The sequence below is a fragment of the Eptatretus burgeri genome, chromosome 4 (genome assembly GCF_056783735.1).
Source record: "Eptatretus burgeri isolate ZD-2024b chromosome 4, Ebu_testis_v1, whole genome shotgun sequence".
NCBI classification, from domain to species: domain Eukaryota; kingdom Metazoa; phylum Chordata; class Myxini; order Myxiniformes; family Myxinidae; genus Eptatretus; species Eptatretus burgeri.
In genome coordinates this window covers 85997027-86015718 of record NC_140964.1, presented here as the reverse complement: position 1 = coordinate 86015718, position 18692 = coordinate 85997027, and the positions used below count along the sequence as shown (strand labels likewise).

At 42.0% G+C, this 18692-nt stretch overlaps 1 protein-coding gene across 5 annotated transcripts in view; it reads left to right on the top strand.

The window, feature by feature from the left end:
• LOC147028597 (uncharacterized) overlaps positions 1-18692 on the top strand; it is a 136745-nt gene that overhangs the window by 84223 nt on the left and 33830 nt on the right. For all 5 annotated transcript variants that reach the window (XR_015057613.1, XM_085879176.1, XM_085879178.1 and 2 more), the window contains exons 4-6: positions 13816-13877; positions 18233-18362; positions 18488-18559. Coding sequence is in view for 4 of the 5 variants with exons in the window: in XM_085879176.1 (XP_085735302.1) it covers positions 13816-13877; positions 18233-18362; positions 18488-18559 (264 nt within the window). In the remaining variant the exon portion in view is untranslated. The remainder of the gene's footprint in view (positions 1-13815; positions 13878-18232; positions 18363-18487; positions 18560-18692) is intronic.

Here is an 18692-nt window from a genome sequence, read left to right as displayed (position 1 = left end):
CTGAATGATTGATGTGTTTTGTATTGAGTCCCCCCCACCACACCAACTCCTCCCCCTCCCCCCCCCACTTCCTCATTATACTCGATTGAATGTTTGTGTGTTTTTGCTGAAGAAGATGGAGATTGTGAAGATGTTTGAAGTCATCAAATGATGGTGTTCAATTTTTTAATTTGAAAATAATTTCAACACTATTCTCTTTTATGCTGTTTCACGTTTGTTAGACATGTGGAGATGAAAGAAAAAGCAGCTGCGTTCATTGAGAATATAAATTAAAGGTCAAGCATCACCATTTTGGAGATCCTCATGGAATGCCAGGGTAGTCTGCAGAACTTGCTTTCTGATGCTGACTTTATTTTTCAGATGCATCATGGTAACCATCATAGTTATGATCCACTACCACACTCATTTGTTTGACCAGGGGATAGGGGATCCTCATCCATTTTATTCTGAAGATTTTTGGTGATTTTAACAGAACAAGCTGAGAAAAGAATAGCCGCATATACTGTACGTGTGTCGTCCCACATACGCATTTGTGCAAGCTGATGTACTAATTCATCCTCAAGGGTGCAAAATTTCAGTCACTATTTTTTAACAATAAGCTACCTCTTTATGATTGCTGTCATACCGAAATGTAACGCAAAGAAGTAGATCTTTGTCAAAAATATAGTGAGAATTTTCCGCATCAGTAGTATTGACTTAATTTGGCCCATTGACTTACGTGTTGTGGCTTTATTAATTGTGTCTGGGATTCTGTGTCTCGGATGTCAGTTAAACTATTTATTTCTTCCTAAGTCGTGCTTCCATGCCTGGTTTCTGCCACCTTTCCTGCATTGACCAATTTGGTGAATTGAAGATCCCTGGAGGAATATCAATCAGAGTAATCCCTTTGGGACGTGCAAGAATATTCATGTGCTACCACGTGGGTGACATGCCATTCTAATTCAACCTTAAGCTGGCTATCCACTGGATATTAATTCCCAGCATGTACAATTCCCTCATTAAATTGCTTGTGGTTTTTGGGTGGAGGACTTGTGCGTATTATTCGCCAACCATTTGTGTGACGTCAAAAGAGTTAATTATTCCACTGATAAAATGTCTTCTGCATCATCATGTTATTGCCATAAATTATATTTGCGTCAAACTCGTCTTCTCCCAAACTTTCTTTCTACTGTCGTCGCCAAATCCTGATTGTGGAAAGAAATCAATGGCTCAAATGATCAGTCATTTCATCCAAACCATAAAGTAAAATGAGTTAAAGTACACAATGTGTTGTACTCTTCTTTAATTGCGAAGTTCATTTCGAGGAATGTTTACTTTGGGAGAGCAGGATTTAATAAAACACGAGAAGGGCACTCGGTAGAGTGCATACCTCTGCCATGGAATGCCTCATCCACTGAAACATATCGGGCCCAAAACATTTTTGAAATATCATGGAATATCGTTTTTGGCTTTATCTCTCAATGGTGAAGAATCATTAAAAAAAATTATCGTAGCCAGATCCAGATCTTCAGCAAAATCGAATCAGTTTGTCCTTGTCACACACCCAACCCACCCACAAAAAACTTTCCCCTTAGTCGTTCCCAATTTTTTCTCTCTCTCTCTCTCTCTCTCTGTGTCCATCTCTCTCTCTCTCTCTCTCTCTCTCTCTCTCTCTCTCTCTCTCTCTCTCTCTCTCTCTCTCTCTCTCTTTCTCTTTCTCTTTCTCTTTCTCTTTCTCTTTCTCTTTCTCTTTCTCTTTCTCTTTCTCTTTCTCTTTCTCTTTCTCTTTCTCTTTCTCTTTCTCTTTCTCTTTCTCTTTCTCTTTCTCTTTCTCTTTCTCTTTCTCTTTCTCTTTCTCTTTCTCTTTCTCTTTCTCTTTCTCTTCTCTCTTCTCCTCTTCTCTCTCCTCTTCTCTCTCTCCCTCTTCTCTCTCCCTCTTCTCTCTCCCTCTTCTCTCTCCCTCTTCTCTCTCCCTCTTCTCTCTCCTCTTCTCTCTCCCTCTTCTCTCTCCCTCTTCTCTCTCCCTCTTCTCTCTCCCTCTTCTCTCTCCCTCTTCTCTCTCCCTCTTCTCTCTCCCTCTTCTCTCTCCCTCTTCTCTCTCTCCCTCTTCTCTCTCCCTCTTCTCTCTCCCTCTTCTCTCTCCCTCTTCTCTCTCCCTCTTCTCTCTCTTCTCCCTCTTCTCCCTCTTCTCTCTCCCTCTTCTCTCTCCCTCTTCTCTCTCCCTCTTCTCTCTCCCTCTTCTCTCTCCCTCTTCTCTCTCCCTCTTCTCTCTCCCTCTTCTCTCTCCCTCTTCTCTCTCCCTCTTCTCTCTCCCTCTTCTCTCTCCCTCTTCTCTCTCCCTCTTCTCTCTCCCTCTTCTCTCTCCCTCTTCTCTCTCCCTCTTCTCTCTCCCTCTTCTCTCTCCCTCTTCTCTCTCCCTCTTCTCTCTCCCTCTTCTCTCTCGCTCTTCTCTCTTCCTCTTGTCTCTCCCTCTTCTCTCTCCCTCTTCTCTCTCCCTCTTCTCTCTCCCTCTTCTCTCTCCCTCTTCTCTCTCCCTCTTCTCTCTCCCTCTTCTCTCTCCCTCTTCTCTCTCCCTCTTCTCTCTCCCTCTTCTCTCTCCCTCTTCTCTCTCCCTCTTCTCTCTCCCTCTTCTCTCTCCCTCTTCTCTCTCCCTCTTCTCTCTCCCTCTTCTCTCTCCCTCTTCTCTCTCCCTCTTCTCTCTCCCTCTTCTCTCTCCCTCTTCTCTCTCCCTCTTCTCTCTCCCTCTTCTCTCTCCCTCTTCTCTCTCCCTCTTCTCTCTCCCTCTTCTCTCTCCCTCTTCTCTCTCCCTCTTCTCTCTCCCTCTTCTCTCTCCCTCTTCTCTCTCCCTCTTCTCTCTCCCTCTTCTCTCTCCCTCTTCTCTCTCCTCTTCTCTCTCCCTCTTCTCTCTCCCTCTTCTCTCTCCCTCTTCTCTCTCCCTCTTCTCTCTCCCTCTTCTCTCTCCCTCTTCTCTCTCCCTCTTCTCTCTCCCTCTTCTCTCTCCCTCTTCTCTCTCCCTCTTCTCTCTCCCTCTTCTCTCTCCCTCTTCTTTCTCCCTCTTCTCTCTCCCTCTTCTCTATCCCTCTTCTCTATCCCTCTTCTCTATCCCTCTCTCTCTATCCCTCTCTCTCTATCCCTCTCTCTCTATCCCTCTCTCTCTATCCCTCTCTCTCTATCCCTCTCTCTCTATCCCTCTCTCTCTATCCCTCTCTCTCTATCCCTCTCTCTCTATCCCTCTCTCTCTATCCCTCTCTCTCTATCCCTCTCTCTCTATCCCTCTTCTCTCTATCCCTCTCTCTCTATCCCTCTACTTTTTGGGACAGGATATCTCAAGTTGTGAATCTGTCCACAACTTGAGATATCCTGCACACACACACACACACACACACACACACACACACACACACACACACACACACACACACACACACACACACACACACACACACACACACACACACAGGGGTGAAAACATAACCTCCTTTCACCATCAGTGGTGGAGGTAAATATGGAAGAATAATTGCATATGTCATCTTTTTGATTCACTACACCTATCTTGCATTTGAAAAATTATTTTGTACACTTCAGCAATTACCAAGGTATGTATATACGGTACATATATACCATATATACTGTGTATATGCATATCTGTGAAGTGTGTGTGTGTGTGTGTGTGTATTCACACTACATAGCCAAAAGTATCCGGACACCCCTTCTAATTCGTGGATTTGACTTTCAGCCCCACCCATATTGCTGACAGGTGTATAAAATCAAGCACACAGCCATGCAATCTCCATAGACAAACATCGGTAGTAGAATGAGCCATACTGAAGAGTTCAGTAACTTTCAACATGGCACCGTCATAGGATGCCACCTTTCCAACAAGTCGGATTGTCAAAATTTCTGCCCTGTTTGAGCTTCCCCAGTCAACTGCAAGTACTGGTATTGTGAAATGGAAACGTCTCGGAGCAACAACAGCTCAGCCAGGAAGTGGTAGGCCACCCAAGCCCATAGAATGGGACTGCTGAGTGCTGAAGCATGTAGCGTGGAAAAACTCATCTGTCGTCGGTTGCAACACTCACTACCGAGTTCCAAACTGCCGCTGGAAGCAACGTCCGCACAAGCATTGTTCGTCGAGAGCTTCATGAAATGGGTTTTCATGGCCGAGCAAACGCACACAACCCCAAGATCACCCTGAGTAATGCTAAACGTCGGCTAGAGTGGTGTAAAGCTCACAACCATTGGAATCTTTCTGCATTGGAAATGCATTCTCTGGAGTGATTAATCACGCTTCACCATCTGGCAGTCCGACAGATGAATCTGGGTTTGGCAGACACCAGGAGAATGCTACCTGTCCGAATGCACAGTATCAACTGGAAAGTTTGGGGGAGGAGGAATAATGGTCTGGGACTGTTTTACATCGTTCGGGCTAGGCCCTTGAGTTCCAGTGAAGGGAAATCTTAACGCTACAGCATACAATGACATTCCAGACGATTCTGTGCTTCTAACTTTGTGGCAACTGTTTGGGGAAGGCCCTTTCCTGTTTCAGCATGACAATGCTCCCATGCACAAGGCGAGGTCCATATAGAAATGGTTTGTCAGGATTGCTGTGAAAGAACTTGACTGGCCTGCACAGAGTCCTGACCTCAACCCCATCGAACACCTTTGGGATGAATTGGAACACCAACGGTGAGCCAGACTGTGAGTACATCCTTGTTTAGTCAATGGGGATGCAGGTAAATAGGGCTGTGACATCAAAAGACACCATGATCTCGTCATCTTCAATGTGGACATCTTTGATATGCAAGAGAAACTCCTCAGCATTGCGGACTGTGTGAGATGAATCTGACACCAAATGCTTGAGTCGACGGAAGAGCCCTTTCGTGAGTTTGTAGTTGGGGGAACCCTGAAGGGCTACAATGGGTCGGAGTGGTATTCCATCTTTGTGCACCTTGGATAAGCCGTAGAACTTTATAATATCACCGAGTCCTCTGATTGCATTGTCTGCTATTCCTCTTCCATCAAGAGGCTCTTCAATCGGAGGTCATACAGCACTTTATTTACCTGTCATTCGATGGTCTTGGTCGGATGTATGTATGTATGTATGTATGTATGTATGTATATATATATGTATATATATATATATATATATATATATATATATATATATATATATATATATATATATATATATATATATATATTGGAGAAAGAAATCTTGATTGGCAGCTCTGCTTTCATCTGTGTGCAACCATAAATCTCGATTTTCAAATACTTGAGTGCCACTTGGATGCCATCCTAGTTTACAGGAGATGTGTTGGTAAAATTTATGTGCATGATGTCAGTGTCATATCATATTTAGGGTCAGTGTTGCTCCTTTAATTATATGTTCTGTATGTGTGTATCTGTATGTGCATGTAAATAAATAAATATATATATATATATATATATATATATATATATATATATATATATATATATATATATACATATATATACATATCTATAGATATATATATATATATATATATATATATATATATATACATATCTATAGATATATATATATATATATATATATATATATATATATATATATATATATATATATATACATATCTATAGATATATATATATATATATATACATATATATAGATCTATAGATATATATATATATATATATATATATATATATATAGATCTATAGATATATATATATATATATATATATATATATATACATATCTATAGATCTATATATATATATATATATATATATATATATATATATATATATATATATATATATATATATATATATATCTTCTTCTTTCGGCTGCTTCCTTTAGGGGTCGCCACAGCGGATCATCTGTATGATCCGCATAGTGATTTGGCACATGTTTTACGCTGGATGCCCTTCCTGACGCAACCCTGGTCGCCTCTTACGACACAGGGATATGGTACACCTATTTTAACCGGGGTATACACCGGCCCAGTACACTGGTACTCATTGGTATATGATCAAACATATGTATTTACATATATACGAGTATATTGACATCGGATAACAACATATTGAAGAAACAAAATGTTACACAACTTTTCAAAGGATGTGCGAATAAAAGTGAAGCCAGTTCCACACTCATGAACCCTCTTGGAAAATGCTCAAAGCTACAGACTATGCAGCCAGAGCTTTCCCAGTAGCTGTGCGCTCTTTTTATGACAACGATCAACCCTCAACGTTTGATGTGCTGGTGTTAAGAGCCAGATCTTGGTTCTCCCCTGCTGTGGCTCTCATTTTACTCATCGTTCTTCGAAAAGAGCTCTAACCGCCCACGGTGCGGCTCTGCTGTCCCATTTTGCTGATGTCCGCTCACCTCTGGGGCATCAAAACAGAGCTGGAATCCCTCAAAAACGATCTGTTTGCTGAGAAAGCAAGTCGGATGTTACTGCCGCATTGGAATTCCTTACTTTCATGCTGACATAAGCCTTAATATTCTCCAAGGTTCCATTGAGTTATTGACTTGTTGAAAAAGCCGTTTGAGGTCTTGAGAGAAGGGCACTTAACATGGATCTACTCTGATAAGATCTTTCGTTTGTCACTACTTTTCATTGCCATTGTGGCATTAGGTGCTTATTATAACAGTGTGATTAATTGTTCTTCAGATGAATTCTTGGTCATGCATTTGAGAATCGCAATGCACGTACATAGATTTGATCGGTCTGAAGACCTCTTCCTGGACTACCATTTTCTTGCATACCCTGGTGTAAAATATACAAGCAGAGAAATGAGATGATTTATTTGTTGCATGGGAGAAGATGTTAAACAAATTAAATAATCGCAGCAGTCTTTTCACTTGTCTGTCCAAAACTTTAAAACAGCTGCACTGATCTTGATGAAGTTTTCAGGGAAGATGGAATGTTATGGACACTTGGTAAAGTCCAACAGATGCAAATTATATTTTTCCACAACAATATTGATATCAGAAATATTACTATCTGTCAGAGACATTTCTTGGTATACAAGCTTTTTAGTAGCCACGAACAAAGATCAATATCTTGGTTCTGCACAATCCTGCCTGACCAGACGTCTCAAGTCGCTTTTGATTTTCCATCAAAATCGAAAATTTCTGACAGATGTGGGAATATTTATCATAAGTAAGCCATTGTGGGAATTAAGGGAATCTAAGAAAGATATGTTGCATGTAATTCTTAACTGCATTATTATGATTTAAATGCTGGGATAGAGGGATCTATATTAATATTTCGGCACGCCCCTTTCTTTATTCCACCATCAGATTTTTGTTACTGCATGAAATGAAACAAGATTTGGCACATATACTAATGATATTATTGTCTTCCTTAAGAGGCCCCTCAAAATTCGTTTTGATGCATTTTCACAAACTCCAACGGATTCCATTCAAATTCGGTACAATTATGGCTTTTGGTCCAACTTAGGTCATTGGCTATAATTTTTTTCCATAACACTTCCGATATTCGAAAAAAATCGATAAATCGATATCCCTTATGGGATTTTCCATTCAAATCCACTCAAGTTTAAGGCCTACGGGGGACGCAAATTTTCACTTTGCCCCGGGCGCTGTTTACCTCCGCTACGCCAAGCTGTTAGGGTTTGGGTTAGTGTTAGGGTTAGGGTTAGCTACCCTAACACTAACCCTAACAGCTAACCCTAACCCTAACAGCTAACCCTAACCCTAACCCTAACCCTAACCGCTAACCCTAACCCTAACTGCAACCCTAACCCTAACTGCAACCCTAACCCTAACTGCGAACCCTAACTCTAACTGCTAACCCCTAACCGCTAACCCCTAACCGCTAACAGCTATTCAGGAAATTTGCAAGAAAGCCCGGGCAACGCCAGGCTTTATTGCTAGCCCGAGCAACGCCGGGCATTACTACTAGTTTAATATATAAGGAGACAGATTTGAAGCAATGGATTTTTATCTGCGACATTTCACAGGTCGACAAGGGCTCCGCATGGTTGTTGTTGCTTTTGTCCTTCCGGTTATTGTTGGGGGTCGATTTTTGAAAGGTGCACCCATTGCTCGGACAGCTGTCGGACCTCACCCACATTTGTCGCTTGACTCCACTCACCATTGCACCCAGATGATAATATGGCCGCCATCTTTGTCTTCTGGTGGGCCTAACACATCAGGCCTATAAGGCCTTTGCTGATAATCCACTGCCCGGGTTTGTTGCGTCAGATTTCCATTGGCTTTGTTTGGGTTGAGAGTTATTCACAATGAGGGACCCTGAAAAAAAAATCTAATCATCTGTCAAATTTAAATTATTAGTGAGGTTTAATCAAGCCTGTCGGCATACATGTTACGCACCTCCCTAAAGCCATTCCTGTGGTCATTTTATTAAACATCATCCAATTTCCATCGGCTTTGTTAATCACAATGTGGTCCGCATGCGTCTTTTGTTACCTCTTTCACAACTGAATAAAATGTGCTTCACTCATGATTAAAATTGTAACACCACTTGGCGAAAATCATCTGCTCAATTTACATGTTCTTTTTATTTTATTTTAAAGTTTTCTCCATCAACTTTTGTGTACAATTTATTTGTTCTACGTAAAATAAATGTACAGTAAACTAAAAGCGTGAACGAGAGGTGATCACGTCTGCCCCAAGGTTGCGTACACATGGGGATCATTCAAAAATTAAGTTATGCTGGGAGGGGTGTATGTTTAAACATTACATGGTTACAGGGAAGTTGAGGGGGTTGGGGGGGTGGTGTTTCCAGTGCCATTGCATCATGCTATTAACCAATTACAGTATTATTTTGTTTACCTCTATAATGGAGTCAGTTTTTGCATTCACATTACATAAAAACGACTTCAAAAAATTGGGGAAAATTGTAGCGTGTGGTACTGTATTGCAATTATGTTGCAGGTTGTGACCAGAGTGCGGTCGGTCATTCTTGTTGTCAACTGAAAGCCGTGAAGAGTCCATTAACTGTTGATGGGATGTGAGGTTTGTAGCAAGACTGGTAAAGTGGAAATTAAACATTGAGGCTGCATTTACAGAGTGATCATTTAAATTGCTGTACACACACACACACACACACACACACACACACCCACACCCACACCCACACCCACACACACACACACACACACACACACACACACACACACACACACACACACACACACACACACACACACACACACACACACACACACACACACACACACACCTTTGATCATACCTTTGGTCATATTAATTAGCAAAGGGTGAACAAAATTTTATCGAGCTCATCGCCCTTCCCAGAGCCCACTTCCACATACCAAGGATCAAATATCAAATGTTTTTCAAGCACTGTGATATTCAGCCAAGAGAGTTAGATCGCTCCAGATCTCAGGTGTATGTATGAATGAGTTTCTGGTTCCGAAATGGGGCACTGTGACATAACTTTACAGGCATTCTGCATAGGTCTATGCACATGAAATCATTCAAAAATCATTTATGGCCATGCATGGTGATGAAGGCGCAGGTAACGGTTTTTGTGTTATCATGCTGATCTGCAGTGAGCGATAATTATAAAGCTAAGCACGAGCAAGAAATTTGACCAGCAATCAAGCACACAATATGGAATACCCTTTTGAAAATGTACCATGACAATTTTAACATCCACATACCTAAATGCAAATGGGAGCAGCTGGCTTTATGCCCCCTTATAAAGGATGGTGTGCCTTGGTATGCAGCTACCCCCGCTGGAAATGAAGTTGACGATGCTTTTAGTTAAGACTGACACAAACTGTAAGGTCTATAAAAAGCTGCACATTAGTAATGATATTGTAACAAAAATTGACTCTGAGGGTAAAGGGGTTATTTAGTGAATTCGTTTTTATTATAAGTTGCATATTTACAGTTAGATGGATTGTAAACCCCAATTTAGGTTTGTCTCGAACTCTAGATCGTGTTTAGTAGAAGCTTTCTTTTCCCTCCATCCCTTTGTAATTTTTTTTATGGTGAAATGTACTTATTCTTCATTAATTTATTTGATTAATACCATATACTGTACATCTTTCTCCTCACTGGGTTCACGATTATCGGATCTCTAGCTGAATGGAGCTTGTGCTCTTTTGAATTGGGCTATTCAACGGTGTGCTCGAGCCATACGACCAATGAGCGTGCCTAATGACATCAAGCGAGGGACGGTTTTGAAAAAGGTTTTGGGTGAGAATATCAGTTGAGCTGGGAATCACAATAGTGAAGTCCACGTCAAGGCAATTTAGCCTGAAATCCTGAGAGTGAACTGGCCTGCATCAGAGCAGTTGAGCCAGGATCTTCACAGGGTGAGGAGCATGTATGGGTTCTCTCAGCCTCGCCACAGAAGTCCTCAGCCGGACTTCTGACTGGAGCATCACTGAGGATTCTTTGGACCACCCCGGCAAAAGGAGAATCCGGTTTTGTGATCTTGGGGACTCCAGTGGCAAGTTTGTCTGGACTGGCTGGAGACCCACCTCACAGCAGGAAGTGCACGGGTAAATAGTTGCCTGTTCATCACACCAAATCTAGCTAAAGGCACCTCGCTTGACTTGATCAGGCCTGAATCACTTCGTTTATTTTTTGTCCCTCCTGCATTTTTTTTTAACAAACTAACATTCACACTCCAGTAGGTCATCACATCTACCTTGTGAGTCCTACACCGCCTTTCTATAGCTTGTCCCCTCTGTCGTCGCCACCCGATCTCACCCATACTTGCCTGCCATGTCAAATGTGTCACAACTGCATATCTCCTGCTTTCATTCATACAGACAGAACTTTCTGGATCCAGAGGTGTTTTGGAGCTGTTATGTGGGCTAAGACAGTCACAATGAACAATATGTGTAAGGGTTGAGAGCCACTCTGAACTGAGTCATTTTCAATATGACTGACTGATTTCAATATGACTGACTGACTGACTGACTGACTCAATTCAATATGATTTTCAACTGAGTCATTTTTAAAATCTGAGTCATTTTCAATACCACCCTAAGATGTTAATTTTGGACATTTTAAAGATGTTCATTTGGGACATTTTCCTTTGTCTCTTTGGGGAGTACAACCAGACCTTGTCACCTGGACCAAAGTCCCTCATGCCGACCCTGGTGTCATATTGTTGCTTCATGTTGTCCACGGTCAGCTCAATATGCTGGCAGGCAAACTCCAATTCCTTGTATATTTTTTCAAGATGTCGCATATACCCTTAATCCTCTTAATCTGTTAATCCCTTTATCTGTTCATTAAGATCCCCTGGTGGTTGGCCATACAAATAGTCCACCCGGGCTTGCAGATCTCTTCCGTACATTAGCAGCATGGTACTGCAACAGGTGGCATCATGACGGGAGGTTTGATAAGTCATCAGCAGATACGGCAGGTGCTAATCCCTATCCTGCTGATAGGATAAGATCTACAGTGCCAAATGCTGCATGATAGTCTGAATAAACTGTTCCACCATCCCATCTCACTGGGGTTGTCGTGGGTTCGTCCTCATTTGCAAATTTGCAGGAGCGTACATATTTCTTTGATTAATTGACTCTCAAAATTTCTTGTCTGGTCAGTATGCAGCTCCTGCAGATACCATGCCAGACCATAAATCACTTGGTGAAGTTTTGGGCAACTGTGGTAGTCGGGCAATAGAAAGGCCACAAGCCATTTCCTGAAGTAGTCCATGATCATTCATATGAATCTTTTACATTGGTGGGTGTGGGAGAGTGGACCCAAGATATCCATTGCCACCCGCTCAAGGCGGTACCCATCTTTGTGTTGTTGTAAAGGGCCCTCATCCTGCATGCTGGTCTTTTTTCATGGTGCAGACATCAAATGCCCGACACCAATTTTGAATGCCACGTCCGAAGTTAACCCAAGAAAATCACTTTTTCAATTTTGATGTTTTGATTATGCTCAAATGACCTTCAGTTATTTGACCATGCAGCAGTTTAAATATATAGCTGGTGGTTGCGGTCGTTTTGGCATGACCTGTGGGACTACAACCGGATAACCGGAATGGATTGTGGCTGCAACAATATCTCCCTCTCCATCCCCTTACAAATCAAAAGTCCTTAACCTTGGCCTGCCAACCCAAAGTCCTCAACCCCCCCCCCTCCTCTCCAACCCTAAGGTGTCGATTCCCTCCTCACTCCAAGCTTTCAAACCCACTTCCCACCCGTCATGGTGGCCTCTGCAACTCACAATCCCACAAGGTATTCGAAAAACATATATGACCATGAGCAGGCCACGGCCCATTACAGTTGCTTGTCCAACTCACAATCCCATGAGCTATGCGAAAAAGAAAAGTGATAAACAAACTGAAACCAAATAATTATCTTCTTCCTGATGTGTGTATGTATACGTTTGTGTGTGTGTGTGTGTGTGTGTGTGTGTGTGTGTGTGTGTGTGTGTTTGTGTGTGCGCACGCGTGCATGTTGCGTCCAAGTGTCTGTTAACACAGAATTACTCAGAGCTGGGACTTTTCGGTCTGAAAAATGGTCCAAGTGGTCTTTTAAGGTTGGCGGCCATTTTAGTTGTAAAAAACCCGATGTTGAACACGTCCTCATCCATTTCTCAGACATGCATTTATCTATGTTGTTCAAACGTGGCAGACAGATCAAAAATGATGGCTTACAAAAGTATGTCATTTATTTTCTAGATTAGATCGAAGATGGCCGACTGGAGGCCATTTTGTAACTTAAATATGTCCCCAACTATTTCTGAAACATGCATGGTCCGATTCTGTTCAGACTTGGCACAAGAACAGCACATGACGGCATACATGTGCAGCTCAGTTTATTTTGCGATCTGGTCAAAGATGGTGGACTGGTATAATTGCGGCCATTTTAGCTCCACATAAATATGGGCTAACCCTTTAACTTGATACAGCGAAATTACTAAAACAATGGGGCTATGACATTTTATATCTTTTTTTACTTGTTAAATTGAAAAAACACAAACATATATATTTATTTTTTTCTCTCGTCTTCTTTTTCCCCCTTTCTATCTCCTATGTCTTTTTAACCCCTCATTTCCCTCATCTCCCCCACCTCCCCCCCCTCACCCCACTGCATACGAAATAAATAAATAACCTCTTTTTAATACATCATTGCGATGTGGAGCACCAGTTGCATTGACTTAGAGCTTTGTTTCCACACCAAGTTTGTATAAACACAGCCGTGAGCATGCCGCAGCTGTTTTGATGGAACGTACATTCTGCCAGTTTCAAAGTTGATGAAAGAGGCACAATTAGCTTGCTCCAGGGAACTCATTGCTCTTGGACCTTCCCTGAGTATTATGATATGAACCCAAAACGACTCACTTACAGATAGATATTTCTTAAAGGCTGCATTACCAACGAGGTAGAGCATTTAATTGACCATAAGAAGTTTGATAAACCTATAACCTAATATGTGCTTAACGTTTTCTCCTAGTTCTGATTTCTCTCATACATTACCCACTTGAATGTCTCTTCATCTCATTGCTTGTCCCACACTTGCCCACTTTGTCTCGTGTGTGCCATGAACAGTGTGAAAGGGAGCACGAGAGGCAGGGGTGGAAGCGATATTGCTGCAATGTATTTTGAGCATGTTTGTTTGGTTTAGTTCAGCTGTGATGTGTTTTCTGCCTGGATCTTATCTCCAAAAGTACTGACAGACCCAAACTGGCAACCAACGTGCTTTACTATAAGCATGCCACATGTTTGAGGCTTTGTACATTAACAAGATGACATATTTATTTTGTGTTGATAAAAGTATTTTGGCTCGGTGCCTTTTCTTTCATTTGTATCATTCATTGTCTGCATAATTTTTTTTATGTTTTCATGACTGCAGATTGTTTTGACTGCAAACAGATCGCAGATCTCTCCACAAGGCTGGGTTCCATTGAGAATAAGGTACGAGTGTTAAAACAACATTCAACATCAACAGCAATGTGTGATACAGCTGATAATCATTTATATTTTGTGTTGGAGGTTCGTGATTCATAAAGCCCTATGTGGCTACCACCACATTATATGGACTACATTGTAATGAGAGAAACCAAAGGGGTCTACTAGACGAGAGTGAAAAGCCTACATTTGACCTCTAAATACATGTTTGTAAAATATACCATAGAATATTTAAGAATGTCATTGCAGATGGGACAGCCAGTTTTACATCCCTTTGACAGATTTCATTTTCCATGATGTCGTACCTCCAGCTGACTGTGAAGCAGTGTTAAAATGGAATTCTGCCAGGAATTGAACCCAGACTCAGATAGCTCAGAAATGAACACGCTATTGCAAACTATCCTGCTGCTGCTAAGAACAAATAGTCCCAAATGGGACAGACGGTCGCCTCATGATGGAGGACGGTCGGAGTTGGGGAGCATTTGGTGATAAAATAGATTTTCACTTTAATTCGATGGAAAATTATCATTGCATGTGATATTCATGTAATTACATTTGAAGTGAATTATATTACGACCTGGATGGAAATTTTGAAGAAAAAAAAAAGGGCTCGATTGGTTGTTGTGCATCGACGTCATTAATCATCATGTCAGAGTTTCAGAAATGATTCGTTGAGCCTTTTCAGAGGAGTCGGGAAAAAACGGAAAAAATGTTAATGTACCCACGGATGGACGGCAAAAAGGAAGGACAGACTAACTGACTGACTTAAGGACATCATTATGGTTTTAAGAGCTTGTCGACTCTATCGTCGACGAGCTAATAATATTGGCACAGTGTATTTTTTTCTGTTTGTTGTGCAAGATATTATGCTTTCTTCATATATTGTGTGTGTGTTGAGCCAAAAGGAGTAAAGAGAGTGGAACAGGCAGTGGTGTAGTGTCAAATTTTGAAGTACTGGAGCCGTGCAAAAATGTCGGTCATGACATCCTCATCAGATTGACCATCACATCAAGTCTTAACATGACACGAACCATTTGAGTCCTCAAACTGAGTGATAAATGAAATTATCACTCAGTTGATCTCAATATATATATATATATATATATATATATATATATATATATATATATATATATATATATATTTAGCTCCATGTGGTAAGGGCTGACAGGATGGCCTCGACATAGGGGTAGGCACATTCACCTCAAAGTTGTCAAGCTTGGGTTTGAATCCAGACCCAGATATAAACTGTCATCCTGGTGTTTCACATGCAGGGTGATTCATCAATGTGTGTGTCGTCCCTCAAATGGATGTTAAACTGGGTATCCTGTCTGCCAACATTCATTCCTTAAGGCCCAGTCACACCTTGACGTTTTAGCCAGCAATGGCAACGTATCAAAATGTATGTAAAACGCTGGCTTACGCTGAACTTTTCATGTTTTTAAAAAAGATTCGAACGTATTCATAACGAGTTGGTCGTATGCATAACATAACGTAACGGACACATAACGTTTCGTTGTCTTATAGATAACTTATACCAACGAATGCTTAGCCTGTTGTCGGCGTTCACAACCTATGCCCAACAATAGTCTAACTTCTGCATAGCGCGCTGCACGTATCACCGACGATCACGTGGCGTAGCCTATTAAAAGGCTGCCGCACAATGATTCAAATCATAACCGCCGGAGAAATGGAAGTGTCAACATCGCAGTCACATCTTGGCGATCTTGCCAGCGTATGCCGACCTCTGAAAAATGCGTCTGAAACGCTGGCGCACGTCGAATACGGTATGGGTAAGTTTGGTATACGTGAATAGAATGCTAAAGTACGCTATCATACGTCGTAGTAAGTGGAGTATGTCTTGAAATTTTAAACATGTTAAACATTTTATGATATACTTGCCGTATGCCTCACACGTTCCGCATGCGATGGGAATAAGTTGTACGCATGATATGCGATCGTTGGCACACGTCGACAAAAGTTACTTGTAAGGTACTCATAAGTCGAAACACGTCAATGTAATGTTTAGCATCAGTTTTCCAGACTCCCTGTTTTTTTTTTGGTTTTTTTCTTCGGTATGACGGTGATGTTAACACTTCGATTTTTAGTGCGGTTATAATATAATATAATTAATAGGCTGCCGCTCAACGATTTAAATCATAACCGCACTAGAAATCGAAGTGTCAACATCACCGTCATACCGAAGAAAAAAAAAAACCATGGAGTCTGGAACACTGACGCTAAACATTACATTGACGTGTTTCGACTTATGAGTACCTTACAAGTAACGTGTGTCGACGTGTGTCGACGTGTGTCAACGATCGCGTAACGTGCCTACAACACGTTACTCATAGGTTAGAAATAAGTTTCGGGTACGCTAAACATTACCTCGATGTGTTTCGACTTATGATTAACTTACAAGTAACGTGTGTCAACGATCGCATAACGTGCCTACAACTTATGGCCAGCGTAGCGGAACTTGTGAGTCATACGCTGGCATAAGTCATAAAATTTCAAGCATGCTAAAATTTGAGGACAACCGCAAAGTACAGCGATGAAAGCCAGCGTACTACGACGTATGGCAGTGTTTTAAAGCGTGCTCTCAGTGTTTCCAAAACTTACCCATAACGTATTCGACGTGTGCCAGCGTTTTAGACAAATTTTTCAAAAATCGGCATAAGCTGGCTAAAACGTCAAGGTGTGACTGGGCCTTTAGTTGTCTTTCACATTTGTTGGTGTCTTTCCTGTAATTGAGGAAAAGATAAAGCTTTGGGGCCGGATAAACATCCGAGAGTGTTGAAGGAAATGGCAGCAGCAGATAGGCATTATGTTAATATCAAGTGCCTATAGAAAATCGACACCCCCTTTCAAATTTCTCACCTTTTGTTGCCTTATAGCCTGGAAGGAGATTACATTAAATGAGACTTTTTTCCATCTTTATTTACACATCATAACCCACAACTTCTAAGTGAAAAACAAATTCCACAAATTTCAGAAAATTAATTAAAAACACAAAACTGGAATATCTTGGTTGGATAAGTGTCCACCCCCCCCCCCCCCCCACGAGTTAATACATGGTGGAAGCACCTTTGACAGCAATTACAGCGGTGAGTCTGTTGAGATAGGTCTCTACCAACTTTGCACACCTTGATTGGACAATATTTGCCCATTCTTCCATACAAAGCGGTTCCAGCTCATTAAATCTGTGTGGGGCGCATTGATGGACACCAATCTTCAAGTCGTGCCTGAGATTTTCCATTGGATTTAGGTCAGGGCTCTGAATGGGCCACTCAAGGACATTTATCTCGTGTTTGTGTGTCTGTGTGTGTGTGTCTCTGTCTCTGTCTCTGTCTGTCTCTTTCTCTGTCTCTGTCTCTGTCTCTCTCTCTGTCTCTCTGTCTGTCTCTCCCCCACCCCCTCCCCCCAGCACCTCTCTGCAGCGCATCCATACACACTTTGCAACACACAACATTACATTTTGCAAAACCCATATTACAAATGAAATAGCCATCAGCCATAAAGTGGTGCAGACCAGGGGTGCGAACCTTTTCAACGGGAGAAACATCTGAACAAAGCACCACATGTGGGTGGAATTGGCCGCCGACCTCGCTGCAGGACCATGGGCTGCACCAATAAGAACCACACAGCAATGACAGCGCACTAATCAGGAAGCTGCATGAAGAGCTGCCAGTCCCCGGACTACACCTCTACCAGGGGCTTTATGTGGCTGGAGAATTCCATGACCGGGGCTGGTATTAATCCAGGGAACATCCCAGAGACAAGCAAGCCATTGCAAGAGCAAGCCGCCAGGTTGCTGAGGCTGCCAACGAGCTTATCTACCCCTTCCGAATTGGGGGGGGGGGGAGCTCTTCCCGGCTTCCTCCTCCCCTCCCCCAATATTGTTGTTGTCACAAGTGAATGAAAATGCAGTTACCAACCGGTTTTGCCCTTATTAGGGCATCGTTATAAATTATTATAGCGCCATTATTAGCTTCTGACATTGTGAATTACATTTACCATCATTGGTAAATGTATATTCATTTACCATGAAAAGCTTTTCCAGGAGCGGCAAAACAAAACCATGCGTTGTTGCGGTGATGTCACAGCGTTTGCCTTCGGTCAGAGAATGGCTTTCCATAATCATTGCTTCCAACTACATTCAATAATGACTACAGCAGGTTGTGCATGGTGAAGCGAGAGATAATGTTTCCGCATGGCAGGCGGTGCTTTTCACTCCCGGGAGCATGCAGTAAGGGCTGCATGGGACGCGATTCCGGTGCGCTCATCACTCAGTTTGGAGTCACATATTGATTTGATTTCAAATATATTGAGAACTGGGACAAAGACTCATGACTTTCCAGGTTTCTGTACTGGTGGCAGCAGAAAGGCAGGGATGTCCAGTCAACCAGGTCCCAGAGGAAGGTGGTTCATTGATACTGCATGTGGAGGAGAATGACACACACGATCCCATCCGATGTCACAAATTGAGAGGTCAGGTTGCAGTTTGGTCTTTTTATTAATTTATTTATTTTAAGGATTAGTTGGTGTTTTCTGCTGCTATTTACAGTTTGAGATCCAATAGTAAAGTTCTTACAATGTCACAAACCACGTCCTAGGTCCTCCTGGTTCTGAAGAACGTCCGAGTGCTGCAGGTCCTCCAGGCCCGATTGGCCCTACTGGTCCTCAGGGTGAGTTGGCTGTCACCCTTACCTGCTATGGAACTCGATGGAATTTCATGAGTTGTGGAAATCAGAACTGGAGTTGTTGAGGCAGAGATTCGAGAAATATAAACTACCAACTTGTCTCACTGTTTGATTATCA